Raw genomic sequence first — 16,013 nt, 5'->3', positions numbered from 1 at the left:
CTGAAGCAGCTGTTGGTAAGCCTGTGCACTGCCTTGGCACCGAAGGGGTTTCTTTTATGTATAGAAAACACATCACTTAGCGTTTCTGAAATTTCTAATCTAACATATGGGGTCACATCTGTTAAAGGATTATTAGTCTAGAAAGGGAGTGATGTATAATTTATTAAAACAACTCTATGGGGAGATAGCAGACTACATTTAATAAACTGGAATACTTGCTGGCTCCATTGAATGCTCCCAGTGGAATCCCACATCATTTCAATAGAGGGGGCAGACGAAAACAATTGGCCTTTATATAATGTTTACTGTGTTGTATTACTTAGTGTCTCTCAGCTGAAAAATATTTATGTTAACTGTTAGGTTTAAGCTCTGACTATTGAACTCCTGCGGCTACATAGTTGATATTTATTTACTTCTGAGGAGAACAGGGGTCCGTTATTCCTTAGCTGTAGGAGGCGAAAGAAGGGTGGACCATTCTTCTTCCCTCCAATCTGCAGTGAAGGCCGGCAGGTAAGAGTTGTTGCCCGGATTGGCCTCTTCTCCCAGGACCATAGACCTACAAGGTAGACAGTATTAGAGGAAGCAGGCTCAGAGGGGGTTCCTTTCTGGATCAAACACATTAATCTTCCTCTCTCACAGTGATAATACAATGATTCCTGCCAGAAGCACTTCCATGGCTGTCTGCTGATTGGGCTTCTCAACAGCAAATAACATGACTCTCTCTTGATATGAAAGCAGGTTTATTTCAGACCCCACTGTGAAGCAAAGCAATAGAATACTGTAAGGGTGGAGAAGTTTTCCCTTCTTCCCTTTTAGGTTCTTTGTGTGGTCTAATAATGAAATGGGCATAGGAGAGACTAACAGAAAAAAAGTTTAATAACGTGTACTTTCTGTATCCATGGGTTAGACCCTGGAAAACTGAGTAACTCTCCAAAATGACTGAAGCCATCACCCTAAATACCATCTGCAGCTAAAGGTGAAAGGTGGTGGGGCTGGGGAGTCGGTCATGGGAGCTTAGCAGGAAAACCCGATAAACGAGTATCAGGTTGTTATGCAGACTTAAGTTTTGGGCTTTCTCCATTGGTAAGAGTTTCTGTACATTGAGTCATCCCTCCTTCCTGGTACAGAAGGATACCCTTAAAGACAGAGAGGGAGACACCCTTCAAAATGGCTATCTCCCTTAAAATGGGAATGTCTCTTACAAAAGGGTAACTTCTACTCAATTCTCGGAGCTTCTCTTGTGTCTACACTCTCTTAAAAATAACCAGCTTAAAATAAACAACATGCCAAAGAGGCATATCAGGGGGTGGGGGGGTGGGGTGGCAAAATTTGCTCCCCTAAAATATCTTGCTCAATTCACACTTCTAAAAGAAAGAGAAAGAACTGTGTGCCCCTGTCGTCCTCCCCTGCCTGAGCCTTGGAGGAACACTGGTACATGAGCAAATGCGAGCTTGCTTTCCCTATACCCAGCAGAAGGAATCCCATCAAAAATCTTAGTACTGGATTCTTCCAAGTCTTGAATATTTTGCTCTATTGTTTCCTTCTTTTTCATCATTTGCCTTAATCTATAGATTTACCATAATGTCAGACAAATTTAGAGACTTTTTTTCTTACATTGAAATCTAGCATTGATTTTTTTTTTTTAATTTTTTTTTTTACATTTATTTTTGAGACAGAGAGAGACAGAGCATGAACGGGGGAGGGGCAGAGAGAGAGGGAGACAGAATCGGAAGCAGGCTCCAGGCTCCGAGCCATCAGCCCAGAGCCCGACATGGGGCTCGAACTCACGGACCGCGAGATCGTGACCTGGGCTGAAGTCGGACGCTCAACCGACTGAGCCACCCAGGCGCCCCCTAGCATTGATTTTAAAAAGAAAAGGAAACTGGGCACTTGGGTGGCTCAGTCGGTTAAGCATCTGACTCTTGATTTTGGCCCAGATCATGGTCCCATGGTTTGTGGGATCGAGCCCCGTGTCAGGCTCCATTTTGTGAGCACAGTACCTGCTTGGGATGCTGTCTTTCCCTCTATCTCTGCCCCTTCCCTGCTGTCTCTGTCTTAAAATAAATAAGCTTAAAAAAAAAAGAAAAGAAAAATTAACTTCCAATTCTAATACAGGAAGATTAAAATATGGGGGCGCCTGGGTGGCACAGTCGGTTGAGCGTCCGACTTCAGCCAGGTCACGATCTCGCGGTCCGTGAGTTCGAGCCCCGCGTCAGGCCCTGGGCTGATGGCTCGGAGCCTGGAGCCTGTTTCCGATTCTGTGTCTCCCTCTCTCTCTGCCCCTCCCCCGTTCATGCTCTGCCTCTCTCTGTCCCAAAAATAAATAAAAAAAAAAAAAAAAAACGTTGAAAAAAAAAATATGTCTTAGGTTAACTGTTAATTAACATGAATAATATTGCAATAGTGTATTACATGATTATTTTAGCTTCAGGCTGCTTTTCAGAGAGAGAGAGCATGTTTTCCTTCAATGTCTTATTTTAGTCTTACTCTTCCGTCCCTTAAAATATTTTTGCTTTTTAGATTATTTCTCATCATATTCCACCTTTGGATACCTATTACAAAAAGCAGTCTTTTCATATTTTGTGTGATTCTGCTTGGAGACGCATGGCAGGGTCCAGGGAACAAGGGAAGTATAGTGTGTCCCCATAGGTCCTTAGTCCTTTGTTGACTCAGAAAATGCAAACTGGATACAGATATAGTGTGGCAAAGTTATTAGGTGCCCAAAATCTGTCAGGGAAATGGTTGACTCTGTTAGGCCCAGAATTCGTGATCCCCGAATACCGCCAGGGAGCCGAGTCCAATGTAAAAGCAAAAGAGCCTTTATTCGAGCTAGCCCGAGCTCAATCCCCTACCTGCATGACACAGTGGTGAGATACCGGGGAGAGAGAGTGAGTTTCAAAAGGACAAAGGTTTTATTGGGGCCTAGGGGCAGTTGGTGAGGTAATGGCTGTGGCCTCAGCCGATTGGCTGGGGAAGGGTCGGAGTCCTGTTAGGCAGGTGAGCGGGAGGTTACTCAAGGGGAGGAGGCGTGGTCAAGGTGAAGGACACAGAACAAGATGGAGTCGGCCTTAGGCCCGCCCTTTCAGACTCTAGAGCAAATCTGGTATCTTAAAAACAAATAAATGAATAAAAATAATTCCTAAAACCATTTGCTAATAAGGTGTTGGGGATGAGCAAAGTTTCCTCTCTCCAAAGTTCTTCCAGTTAGAATTAAATTGATGTGAGACAAGATTAACAGGGGAAAATATCATTTAGTGTTGCACATGCATGGCGTACACATACATAAAACTCCCAAGGATAGTCTGGCAACATGAGGCTTACATGACATTCGGAGCTAAGAAGCTAATAACCCCCCCCAAGGTAGAGGTCTGGGGATACAATGAGAAGGGAGGCCATTTGTCAGACGGTAAGAGGAGCTGTTTGAGAAGCAAAGGCTGCCCTATTATGCAAATAGCTTTCTTAGGTAAAAAGGAATCTCTTAATAGCTCTCTTGCTGATGCAGGCTTTCCTTTTCAACGTAAATTTGGGCAGTTGAGGGAGGGGTAAAGTCCTTTTCCTGAATCTGCTGGGTTTTGATTCCTTTTAACTCAAAATAATCTTGCCAAAGTGGCCCATCTTGGAGTGGCCTTCCCTTGGCCCCTACAAAGATATATTCATACACATATCCCATATAATTAAAGAACAGAATTTTAAGAGACATGAAAATAAGGTATTATTATAGATGGGAGTCATGAATAACATTGATATTGATGTTTTATGCTCCTTTATGGTTGGTAGATGAGGGTTAGATATTATCCCAATTTCATGGAAGCAAAATTAAGCAAGTCACTGAAGAAAGGCAAAATTGAGGCTCAAACTCTGGCCCCCAGACTCTATACACTGTGATTACCCTACCAAGCCATGGTGTCTATGCATAATGTATAAACCCTGGATCTTAGAGACACAAAAGGAAAATTACTGTGGTTATTTACGTTTATCCTTCAAGACAGGCAGTACAAAGGTCACCTTATTCCTTTATACAATGTAGGGGCCAAGAGCAAGCTGCTCCAAAGTGGGCCACTTTTGCATGAAGATTATTTTGCACCGCAGACAGTTTAGATCTTATGAACTCAAGACATACTTCTGCTTTTAACTACATAGAAGAATCTAAATTGGGGGTCTTTCTCAGAATAAGAGTTATTACCAGAGGTAAACTTGATCTGAGTGACCCATCCGTATGGCAGGTCAAACATCTAATGACCAAATATTTGCTCTTCTCATGATTGCCTTGTGAACTGCATTCCATCCTATGAAGTCTCAGACTTCTACCCACTTCTTCTTAGTTCGGGATGACATATATATCTCATTTTGCCTCACTGTCTTTGGAATTTCCGTATCTGTGTAGATGCCTTGTACGTGTGAAATTAAATTTGATTTTCTCCTGTTAATCTGTTTCATGCCATTTGATTCTTCATCCAACTAGAAGGACCTTGAAAGGAACAGGAATTTTTCCTGTCTGACAACAACATGATACACTAACATTTAATTCTACTCTGTCATCACTCTCAAAACCCTTAGAAACACCCTAGTTTCTTAACTTTTGGGCCAGATGCTAGAGATACAGCACAATGGTCAAAAGCATAGACATTACAGCCGAGATAACCCCAAGATCCAACCTTGGCTTCTGCTGTTTACAGTTTGCACAGCCTGGGTGAGTCACATATGTCAAGCAGAGTAAGTGCTCAGTAAATGTCAACTATTATCAGCAAACAATTTTATAAGGCATTACGCAATGACTCAGAACATAAAAACAAGATGTTTTGTGAACTTATATTCTACTAAAATTAGCTGAATTTTGCAGTCTAAGAACTTACTGATTAGTTGTGTTAGGTTGGAAGAATTTTCTCTGTCCTTCACGGTCCTTCTAGCCAGAATAAGAATCAAATTTGGCATGAGGCAGATTAACAGGAGAAAATCAAATTTAATTTTGTACCAATGGGGGATCCATACAGACATGGAAATTGTGGACAGTCAGTAGGTCATTTTGAACTAAGGAGAAGCGGGTAGGGATCTGGGACTTCCAAGGGAAGGAATGCAATTCAGGAGAAGATGAAAAAGAGTAAATGTTTGGTAAACAAATGTTTGCCATTTGAAACAATGGGACATACAGAACTTTGATCAAACAGGCCTTGCTAGGTTCCTCCATGTCTACTTGCCTACTTCATATCATGACGTAGTTAGTTATCTATGGGGGTAGCTCTCTTCCTGGAGCAGGTCCTCTAACCAAATCCTTTACAGCAGCTGTCAGGGAGGTACAGAGCTTTTCCTGAATCTTCTGGGCTTTGATGGCTTTTTGTTTGAAGAAGTCTTCATGCCAAAGTGGCCCATCTTGGGGCAGCCTGCCCTTGGCCCCTGCAGTTGTGCTAGTATTCTGCCATTTGTGTTCTAAATTGCTGAATATACTGAAAAATAAGGATGGAATGAGACATGAGAATTAAGTATCAGTGTTCTCTATACTTTTTCAGGGAGGATTGGCTTGCGTATATACCTTTTTCTTTGTCTTATCTTTTTCCTCTGTCCCCTCCACTATTGTCCATTGATGCTTTCTGGATTAGACCTTCTTTTTTAAAGCAAGCTACTCTCAGTTCTCTTCTTGGTTGCTTATGGTTTGCTGATTTTTTTTTTAATAGTTGATATGCCTAAGTTACAGACTGACATTGTCCTACCCCCTTCCAGAATGTCTTGATTCATTCATGCTTACATATGTCTGGAAACATTTGTCAAGGACTTTCTCTGTAGGACAAGCCATGGGCTAAATGCTGGAAATAAGTTGCAAGTAAATTCTTTTCTCACACGAATTAACAATCCAGCAAAGGTTGGGGAGTCTTGGTAGGAAGAGAGAGGGGGTGAGCGTGCACAAGCTAAATATACAACCAACTAAACACAGCCTGAAAAGTTTACTATTTCTAGAAACAAAATGCTATAAGAGCACAGAAGAGAAGGATTTTTTTTTTTTGCATGATGAAGTCTTAGATGACTAAATAGAGGAATGGCATTTAAACTAGGTCTTAAAGGTTGAAGTGCAGAGTATTCCTTGGTAGAAATAGAGGGAAGTGTTTTCCAGACAAAGAAAACACCATGAGAAGAGTCACAGAGGTGTCGAAGTTCATGCCATATTTGAGAGGCTATATAAAGGAAATCTAAAACGCTTTACAGTACAGAACAGGAGAGGAAAACAGAAACCAGGGGACAGTTTGCAAAAGGCAGTAAACTTAGTTCAAGGAAACACAACTGTGAAATAGCTCAAGATGGACATTATTTCCCTTGAACAAATGAAGCATTTGGGGGGTTTTGACTTAGCAGGAGAAATTCTCGTTTTTTTTCTCCCTGTGTCTCAGAGTTCAGTTAATTGAAGGTCCTTAATTAGCATACAAAATTGTATCAAAAGCAAAATGGAAGCCCAGGGCAGGAGCAGATATCATGGCCTTCAGTGCAAGTAAGACACATGGCATCTGGAATCCCTTGTCCAGGTCGGGGTAGGGAGTTACGGTTGTATACTTTGTGTCTTGCATATTTTCAAGAGCCCAATTCTTGCTGTGCCAGTGCCATTTTTTTAAAAAAATTTTTTTGATGTTTTTATTTTATTTTTGAGACAGAGAGAGACAGAGCACGAGCTGGGGAGGGGCAGAGAAATAGAGACAGAATCCAAAGCAGGCTCCAGGCTCCGAGCTGTCAGCACAAAGCCCGACGCGGGGCTCAAACTCACAGACCGTGAGATCATGACCTGAGCTGAAGTTGGACGCTTAACCGACTGAGCCACCCAGGCGCCCCCCACTGCCATTTTACAGTTGGGGTGTACATCCTCTCTCAACAAAACTTATACTCCCTTAACATGCACTTTGGGCCTCTGCTGGTTCTTAAAGCAGGCTCAGCATCACTAAGGCTAGATCCTCAAATGTGGGAAGAGAGCAAGTCAGTGCCCAGAGTCCCTGAACAATATCTCTGCCTTCAGCTTCCCATAATAAGAGAATTCACATAGATGGTACCAAACGCTACCATCCAAACAGAAGGAGATGCTTGGCTTTCGCTTCCAAGAAAAATAACTCATGATGAAGGTCCAAGTCCCCAGTTGTAAATGAATTACAAAACAGATCCTCTTTCCTCTGCCCAGAATAATGCTACCACTACCTGGGTATACTTGAATTCTAAGTTTCCCCAGGAAAATTTCTCTTTTGCCTCCCAAATAGATTAGCACCACTCCCGATCCATCCTTAAACTCATTCCTCTGAAGGTTAATTATCCATTTACATCCTTCTTCTCAATACGACAGTGGCCTCCTTGAGAAGATTTCTGTTGAATTCCCAGCACCTAGCAACAGTCCTTGGAACACAGTGGGATTTTAGCAAATAGTTGGAAGAATGAACCAGTCAGTGAAGAAAGTTGGTCTCCATCCAGAGACCTCGGGCTCTGTCCATTGTGTTCAAACACTGAAGAACTGCATTTTGATGTAGTTCAAGAGTAGTCAAAAATTCCTTGATGTTGTTTTGTTTGTTTTTAAAGAGTAGAATGCTTTGAGGGTGGAATGAACACTAAGAAAGATGTGAGCAATCAGGATTAAAAAAAGTAGCTGGGTATTAAACAGGAAGAATATATAGATGTCACCAAAGGCCTCATTAGGTCTGGAGGAGCATTTTTTCCTTCTCCTTTTCCTTTTCTTTTCTTTTCTTTTCTTTTTTTTTTACAAGGAGAAGCCTCTGAATTATGGTTGAGTTTGCATTACCTCCCAATAGATTCATGGCAAGGAGGGGGCTCAAAATCAGATTCAATTTTATTTTTACTTTTACAAGTATTATATTTCCATGCCCAAATGCTTTTCACACTGTTGTACATAAAGTAAGAATCCTTACTGAGAATCACTTAGATTGTCTCTTCCTTGTAACGTTTTTATGAAGGCCATGTTGAGACATAATTTACACGTGGTTAGGTCCAAACCATATATATCCCAGTGTGCAGGGATGAGTTTTGACATTTGTATAGACGTCTAGATACAGTCCATCTACCACAGTTAAGATACACAATGCTGTAACCCCCAAATTATCTTGTACCCTTTGTAGTCAACCTTTTTACCCATTCCCAGCCTCTGGAATCACTTACCTGTTTTCTTTCCTCGCAGTTTTCCCTTTTCCAAAATGCTGTATAAAGGGAATCATCCAGCCAGTAGCCATTTGAATTTGGCCTCTTTTCCTTAACGTGATACATTTGAGGTGCATTATGCATATTATGGCTTAGTATGGAGCAGTAGTCTGTTGTATCACTATGCCACAGATGGTCCACTCCCAGGTGGATGGACATTTGGTTTTCTGTACTCTTTGGCTGTTCTGAGCAATGGTGCAGTGAACATACACATGCAAGGCTTTGTGTGGACATATGTTTGCATTTCTCTTGGCTAGGTAACCAGGATCAGGAGTGCTAACATGATATTCTCAGGAACTTCACTTTTTATTTTGTATGTTCAGGGATCCATGGGTGTATTTAAACAGCGGAAGACATGGACAGAAATATCCTTGGGACAGTGTAGAGCATGGAGACAGACTGGAAACAGGGAGACTGGCTAGGAAATTGTTGCTTTTCTGCCTACCGTGTGGAGACATTGCCATTTCCATCACTCCGTTTTAATGGAGTAGTTTTAGAACACAAATCTAATACAAAGGTTCTGTGTCTGTTTTTCTTAGTGGTCAAATTCTACCCAGGCACCATAATATAAAAACATCGTCATTTGTGGGCCAAGTAGAAATGAAAAGGGAATCAACATTAATTTTTATGTAATCTGAGGGCTTTTTTCATACTCTTTATTATTCTTTTATTTTTCTTCTTTTCTTCTTCTTTTTTCTTAACATTTCAGCCATGGCATGGCAGGGGAACTAAGAATTTGAAATGCAACTGAAATGCACTTTTTTCCTTCTTAGTGCTTTTGGAAGAAGATAAAATACTTGCAATGGCCGTGATTATTTTTACACAAAGTTTAATATAGCATAAATAGCTTCCTTCCAAACCGTTTGTTTTTAACCGCGTTCAACAAAATTCACAATTCATTCCAGTACCTTCTAGGTCTACTCTGAAAGATTAACTTGATTTCAATCAACTGAAAATTAAAAGCACAGGATTTCTGGGGCATCTGGGTGGTTCATTTCGTTAAGCGTCTGACTTAAGCTCAGGTCATGATCTCATGGTCTGTGAGTTCGAGCCCCGCGTCGGGCTCTGTGCTGATGGCTTGGAGCCTGGAGCCTGCTTCGGATTCTGTGTCTCCCTCTCTCTCTGACCCTCCCCCATTCATGCTCTCTCTCTGTCTCGAAAATAAATAAACATTAAAAAATTTTTTTTTAAAGCACAGGATTTCCAAGTTCAAAGAGACCTGAGCACAACCAGCCCAAGTGACTCATTGGTAGATGAGAGAACATTGAGGCCAAAAGCACCTGACAGCCTGGTTCCATCACTGACCACGAGTGCTCCTTGTCGTTTCTGTGGCTTGGCTCTGTGCCTCCCCATCACAAGAAGGAGGAGATCTGTCTGTGTTTTTGAGAGTCGGGAAAATTGCCTTAGACTTCTCATACATTTAAAAATAAAAATAGCCATGATGGGATGAGACTTGAATTTCAAAGAGAGGCGAAATAGGAACTATTACGTTTGAAGATACGTGAAAAGAAATATGTTAAGGTTTTTAATATTTTGTCTATTTTTTTGTGATAATATTGAAATATTTTGACATTGAGATACTTACAGCTTAGCTGTTTAACAAGCATATTATGTTGGATGTCCTGAGCTGGCAGTAGTTTATTTTTCTTCTTCTAGATAAGTCTCGTGTTAACTTTATAAAACGGGAGACAGAGGTGGGAAAACCAGTGACGCCAGCAATAATATACTCTAGTCGGGTACACCCTGGGCTTTCTTGGTCCCACTGGCATTCTGCCAACAGACACTTCTGCAAAACCAAAATGAACAATTGAGAGACGTGAGTCAGTGCTGAGACGACAAGATAGTAGCTCACCACCGTGAATTCTGATCTCGGTCACACGTCAGTTTATTTTCCGTATCCTTAGCACATATGCTAACGTATAGTGACACACAGCTGGAAATGCCCTTTATTCCCTATTTTGTCCGTCTCTGCTTTAGCCGCTTATATTTTTTAACACTAGGGGTCCTGATGGGGAGCCTGCGTGGCTCAGTCGGTGAAGCGTCCGACTTCGGCTCAGGTCATGATCTCACCATTTGTGAGTTCGAGCCCCGCATCGGGCTCTGTGCTAGGGCTCGGAGCCTGGAGCCTGTTTCAGATTCTGTGTCTCCCTCTCTCTCTCTCTCTCTGTCCCTCTCCCACTCACACTCTCTCTTTCTCTCTCTCTCTCAAAAATAAAATAAATGTTTAAAAAAATTATTTAAAAAAACCAATAGGGGTCCTGAGGGTTCAGGGAGGGGGAAGAGAAAGATGGAATAAACAAATAAAAGAGCATAACATTTTTTTTTTTTAATGCATAAGGAATGAAATAAAGGAAAGATGATCAGAGTGTCAGCTTTTTTGCTGATGAAGCCTGAATTGAAGGATGGGCAGGATGAGCAGGAACAATGGGTTTATTAGTAATACACCCCAGAATCAGACGTAACTGCCCACTTCCGGCAGCATGGAACAGGCCTGGTTCCCCCACGTGGTCGGCTCAGATGTGCCCTTGGGAGGAAGAGAAGGGATGGGACTGAGTCACCCGAGTTTGTCATATCCCCCAACCCAGTGAGCAGATAAGTCACACCATCTCCCCTGTGGGGAGAGGCAAGAGGCTAAGAGGCTTTAGGAAGCGTCCTTCCCTTTGGAAACCATTTGAGTGGAAACCATCCTTCCCATGTGGATGAGCGAGGGGAGGCGTCAAGGGACTAACCCTTTCGGAACCTCAGTGACATGCCCGTGAAGTTAAATTCCCTATGGGTGGGAGGTCGAGAGGATACAAGGAGATATACGTAAAGCACCCAGTGTGGAGGCCAGCCCAGAGTGAATGCTAAAAATAAAACAGTAGCGATTCCATTCAGTCTTTCTTTGGACAAATCCACGCGCTCCTCCTTTGCCGTTTTATTTGCCACCTCTAGCCGGTTTTGTGGTTTGGACAACCAGATGGATATGGTGCTATCCCCTGAAAGAGGGCAGACGTGACAAGAACAGATTAGTGAGCAACAGTGCCTTCGATTTCTTAGGTGCTGAGCTTGAGACATCAGTGTCACGAATCACAGGCACGTGGATTTGTGATTTTTGTACTGCCAAAGAGGGGCGCCTGGGCGGCTTAGGCAGCTGAGCGTCTGGCTCTTGATTTCAGCTCAGGTCGTGATCTCGCGGTTCATGAGATGGAGCCCCAGGTCAGGCTCTGCGCTGACGGTGTGGAGCTTGCTTGGGGTTCTCTCTCTCCCTCTCTCTCTCTGCCGTTCCCCTGCTCATGCTCTCTCTCTCACTCTCTCTCTCAACATAAATAAATAAACATGAAAAAAATTAAAAAAAAAAAAAAAGAAACTTAACTAGTTAATTTGTAGTTCCATTTGGAAATTAAACTGTTAAAGAAAGCCCAGTACAGGGCTGAAGACTGACCCTGAAGACAGCATCCCAGGGACCAGCAGGGGGCAGGAGCCAGAGAGGAGCTGGGGGGGAAATGCAGAGTCCAGAGAAGCACGAGGAAAACTAGGAAGACGGACAACACAGAACGAAGTCAAGGAGAGGGATCGTTTCAGGAAGGAGGGAAGAGTCAGCCGTGCCAGGTGCTGAAAGAAGTCAGGAGAAAAAGGAACAAAAGGATTGGCAGAGAAGGCCGTAGGCATTACTGGCTGTCAGATATGGAGCACCTTAATGCATGCCAGGCACTGTGCTGTATGTTCATGTGCAATTTTGACTTAATTCTCAGAAACAATATCCCCATTTTACAGATTAGGGAAGTAAGAGCCAGAAAAGTTTTGGTACCAGCTTGGCTCAGGTCACAGAGCACGGAAATCACAGAGTTGGGACTCAGACCCCCTGCCTTCTGACTCTTAACCGCTGAGCTCCCCTTCCTTCCAGAAGGCTTGCTTTTGCCCTGTGTTGGGTGAGGAAACCAGAGCACTTGAGTTGAGGGGGCCATGAGTGAGGGGTGAGGAAGAAAGGATGGCAAGTAGACGAGGGTAGCCCGACGTTTGTCCTGGCTGGTGTTGGTTTGCTTTAAGACGATGAAGACTTCAGCATTGTTAAGTGACAAGAGATGCTTGGAATAGAGCCAGCGAGTGAGGAGACAACTAGAAGGTGCAGAAGGCCGAGGACAGGTGTGTGTGCGCGGAGGGGCGGGATCTTAAAAAGGAGAGCCCCTCCTCCTCTGTGACAGGAGAGAGGCAATTGGATGTGTAGGTTCAGTGTCAGAACATTAGAGAAGTTCTCTTCTGTCCTCATTTCCTCATTCTGTCTCCTCCCCCTATCCCACTGCCAACCCCCTTCTCTATCTGGAACATCCCACTTACCCTTCAAGGTCCCGCCCTCGTCACTCTCCTGAGCCCACAGGACGGTCTGCCGTAGGCTTCCAGGGACCATGCGGCCTCCATCCACCCCACAGGCACCGCCAGGTGTGCACCAGCAGGACTCGTCCCCCTCCTGCTGGATGTGACTTTATGCTAAGTGAGCATGAATCAATTTAGTCTGCATCTAAGACATGGTGCCTTGTCTTGATCTCAGGGTTGTGAGTTCAAGCCCGCATTGGGCTCCACGCTGGGCACAAAGTTTAAAAAAAAAAATCTTAAAATAGTACAAGTCATATAGGAGAAGGGCCATGAGAGAGAGAGATGCAGGGTGCTGTGGACTCTAAGCCAGAGGGGAAATGACATGAGGGAGGCAGAACTGAGCACTTATGTGAGTGACACCTGGAGAAACCTTATGAAGAGTGTAGTTTAGAGCTGATTGTTGCAGGATGAGCGTATTTTCAACTGACAAAGGTAAAAAATGGGCCGTTTTACTTAGAGAAAGTAGTGTCCGAAATGGCACAGAGCTTATTTGGGGAAGACAGGGTGGTCCTGTTTGGCTGAAGTATGGAATATGGCTGGAGTGGTATCCACGATGCAATGGAAGAACCTTGAGGACTAGACTATGAAATTCTGTTAGCGTTGGCTCCCTTGAGATTTCCCACTGACTTTCCCATTTTTATCTTTATCTGATCAGAAACATTGCAGAAATATTCAAAAGCTCTTTTAAGCAGTCTTTTGCACTTAGCCCAAAAGTTGACAATAAGAGTTCATAAATCACACCTCCCATTTTTATTCTGGAAACCAGGCCAGTATCCCTCGCGAGTTTCAGGATGCCAGTACCCACCCAGTCTCCCAGGAACACCTGTGACCGTCGAAGTAAGGGCGCGGGTACCTCCCTTGGCAGCTACTGACTGTGTCATGCTAGGGATGGGGGTGGGAAGAGGTGAGCCGGGAGTGGGTTTGCTCCTGCAGCTGTAGGTTTCTCATTACTTGTAAATCACTATTCTTAATAATTATTTCTAGACAAAAAAAAAAAATACAAAATAAAACCTCTTTTGTCTTTCAGTTAAGAAAAAGAAGCCTAAACTATTAAATAAATTTGATAAGACTATTAAAGCTGAACTTGACGCTGCAGAAAAACTTCGTAAAAGGGTATGTTGATGTTTTTGTCTGGTGGAGAAATGTGCAATGAAGATAAATTCAGGCATTACTCTTGAATTGTTAAAATGATAATAATAATAATAATAATAATAACAACAACAACAATAGAAACAGCCCTTGAATAGAGTGGATTTTTCCCCAAGAACATCAGCATTCCATGTGAAATGAGTCAAGTAGAAGGAAGAATCATGGCTGGATGACCAAATAGAAGTAGAACTAACATTGAAGTCGGCTAACCTGAGGTCAGCCTCCCTCCACCACTTGCTAGTTGTGTGGCTTTGGACAGAACACTTGGCCATTCTGAGCCTCAGTTTCCTTATTTAAAAAAAGGAGAATAGTAAGTACTCTTTCTAAAAGTTTTTGATTGGGTAGCATCTCAATGCAAAAAGAAAGTAAGTTAGTCTAGTACTCTTAGGGTAGTTACTGTTAAGTGAAATGACACTGGGTTTAACATTCTTCTCACTTGGGGTTAATCCCATGCACCTGCAGTTTTCAGGGAGACTATTATGTGGTTTGTGTTGTTACCCATTAATTTGAAATACTACTTGCATTTGTTTCTGGATATTGCAGTTAAAAAAAGAAGTTGACACTAGATTGAAGTTACTTGTTCTCTTAGTCATATTCTTCATCTAATTATCATGTCAAACACTTATAATAATGCATTTAATAACACCTTCACTTAATCATCTACTTGTTTGCCGTGGAAATTGCTCTTTCTCTACTCTGTACATGAATTAGACTTTGCGTAATGATTTAGTTGCGTAAACATTTAGTTTTCCTGTAAATGCTTTTTTTTATCAAGTAGACATTGGCGGCAAAGATAGGACAGGGGGATTGTAAGTAAATAAGCAACGACAAAAGCACACAAGTTAGGAACTGAAGTGGGACAAGAATGTGCTTCCCACATGTTTATCGGAACCATACCAGTAAGCACGGAGACTTCTGTCTAGTATTAGACAAGGTTCCCAAGCCAAGGAGGGCTTACCCTCCTCAGCAGCTGATAAACATGTAGTCACGTCAAAGAATATCGCGGCCAAATTGTTGTTCACTGCCCTTAAGTTTAACCGCTGGAATGATTTCTGAGTCTGTCTTGTGTAGCTTTTATAAGAGGAAGCCCTCTACTATTTGTAGGAAATTTGCATTTCTTAATAGAAATGAAGTGGGAATCTTCTTTTTCTGTCACTTTCTTTGGCATCCTCCACTTGCTCTTTGCTAAATGCCACGTGTGAAAATGTGGGGTGTCTATTTCACAGGTGACTTTTGGGATAAAGGACAAAGGAACAACTTTAGAGAAGGGTTTTTATGTAATTCTAATGAACGGTAAAGAGCTCAGTTACCAAGGGGCAGATACATCAATGGGACATAAAAGTGCTGGAACAGTCCATGGGGTATTCTCTGGTTCTTGCTTATTTGGAGAAATTATCATTCATTCCTCCAGAAGCACCCTGAATTTCTAACAGACTAAATAAAGGAGGAAGAAATAGCTACAGTCCTTGCTTCTGAAATAGCAGGGATCCATATTATTGGCTGCATTATCAGCGTAATTTTTTAAGGTTATTTTTATGGCTGATATTTCAAATGATGCGACTGGACGTGCTGGAGTAGCCCATGCTGAGGTATGTCCTAGACGGAGGAGGTCCAGTCTAGCTTTGAGCGCTATGCTACATGAAAGTATGAGGTCACTTTATTTTTCCATCCAAAGTGCATAGATCAGATCGTATTTCAATCATCTATTTTTCAAAAGTATTGCTTAAAATACTTCTATTTTTCAGAAGTATGTATTTCTTGAAACTCTTCCTTATCCCTAGAAAAAAAGAATTTGAAGTGCTATACTGAAAGATTCTTTTATTTGCTGGAGTCACTTACTGTTACTGTATTTTAAGTGAAAAAAGAGAGGGAAAATGGAAAACGTAGTAAGGCCGGGGTAAGTAAGGCCAGCACATGAAAGCTTACATCCCAGGCTCTAAATGGTGCTTGGGATGAATGAAGTACACTGTAGGCAGAAGACACAGGGAATAGCATCGTCCTGTAAGATTAATGGTGTTCATCAGAGTAGCTGTCCTCTACCAAGTCCAGAGAGAAACGTTCTGCTGTGGATCTTCATAAAGGGTACACTGATGGATGGCACAGCTTCCCCCCTAACATCACACCAGCGGATTCTACAACACATCTGTGTGTGTGTGTGGCCGGGGGGGGGGGGGGTGTCTTAATGTCCTTCAGCATGGCCCATTGGCCTCATGCCAGCACAGCGGGGCCCAAGTACGTGTCTCTCCAGTGAACTGGCTTTGATCCTGGGAGAAAATGTAAGCTATGTTGAAAGAGATGATTTTTAGGCAGTTCTTCACAAGCATTGTGTCTTGCTTTTG

At 42.6% G+C, this 16,013-nt stretch overlaps 1 protein-coding gene across 1 annotated transcript in view; it reads left to right on the top strand.

Moving 5' to 3' along the window:
- Positions 1-16,013, top strand: part of ASPH (aspartate beta-hydroxylase) — a 225,241-nt gene that overhangs the window by 136,478 nt on the left and 72,750 nt on the right. The window contains exon 15 of the mRNA XM_042924217.1: positions 13,553-13,638. Coding sequence (XP_042780151.1) covers positions 13,553-13,638 — 86 coding nt within the window. The remainder of the gene's footprint in view (positions 1-13,552; positions 13,639-16,013) is intronic.

The sequence above is a fragment of the Panthera leo genome, chromosome F2, assembly GCF_018350215.1.
Source record: "Panthera leo isolate Ple1 chromosome F2, P.leo_Ple1_pat1.1, whole genome shotgun sequence".
NCBI classification, from domain to species: Eukaryota; Metazoa; Chordata; class Mammalia; order Carnivora; family Felidae; genus Panthera; species Panthera leo.
Note: the sequence above shows the minus strand (reverse complement) of the source record. Positions and strands in the feature narration are given on the sequence as shown.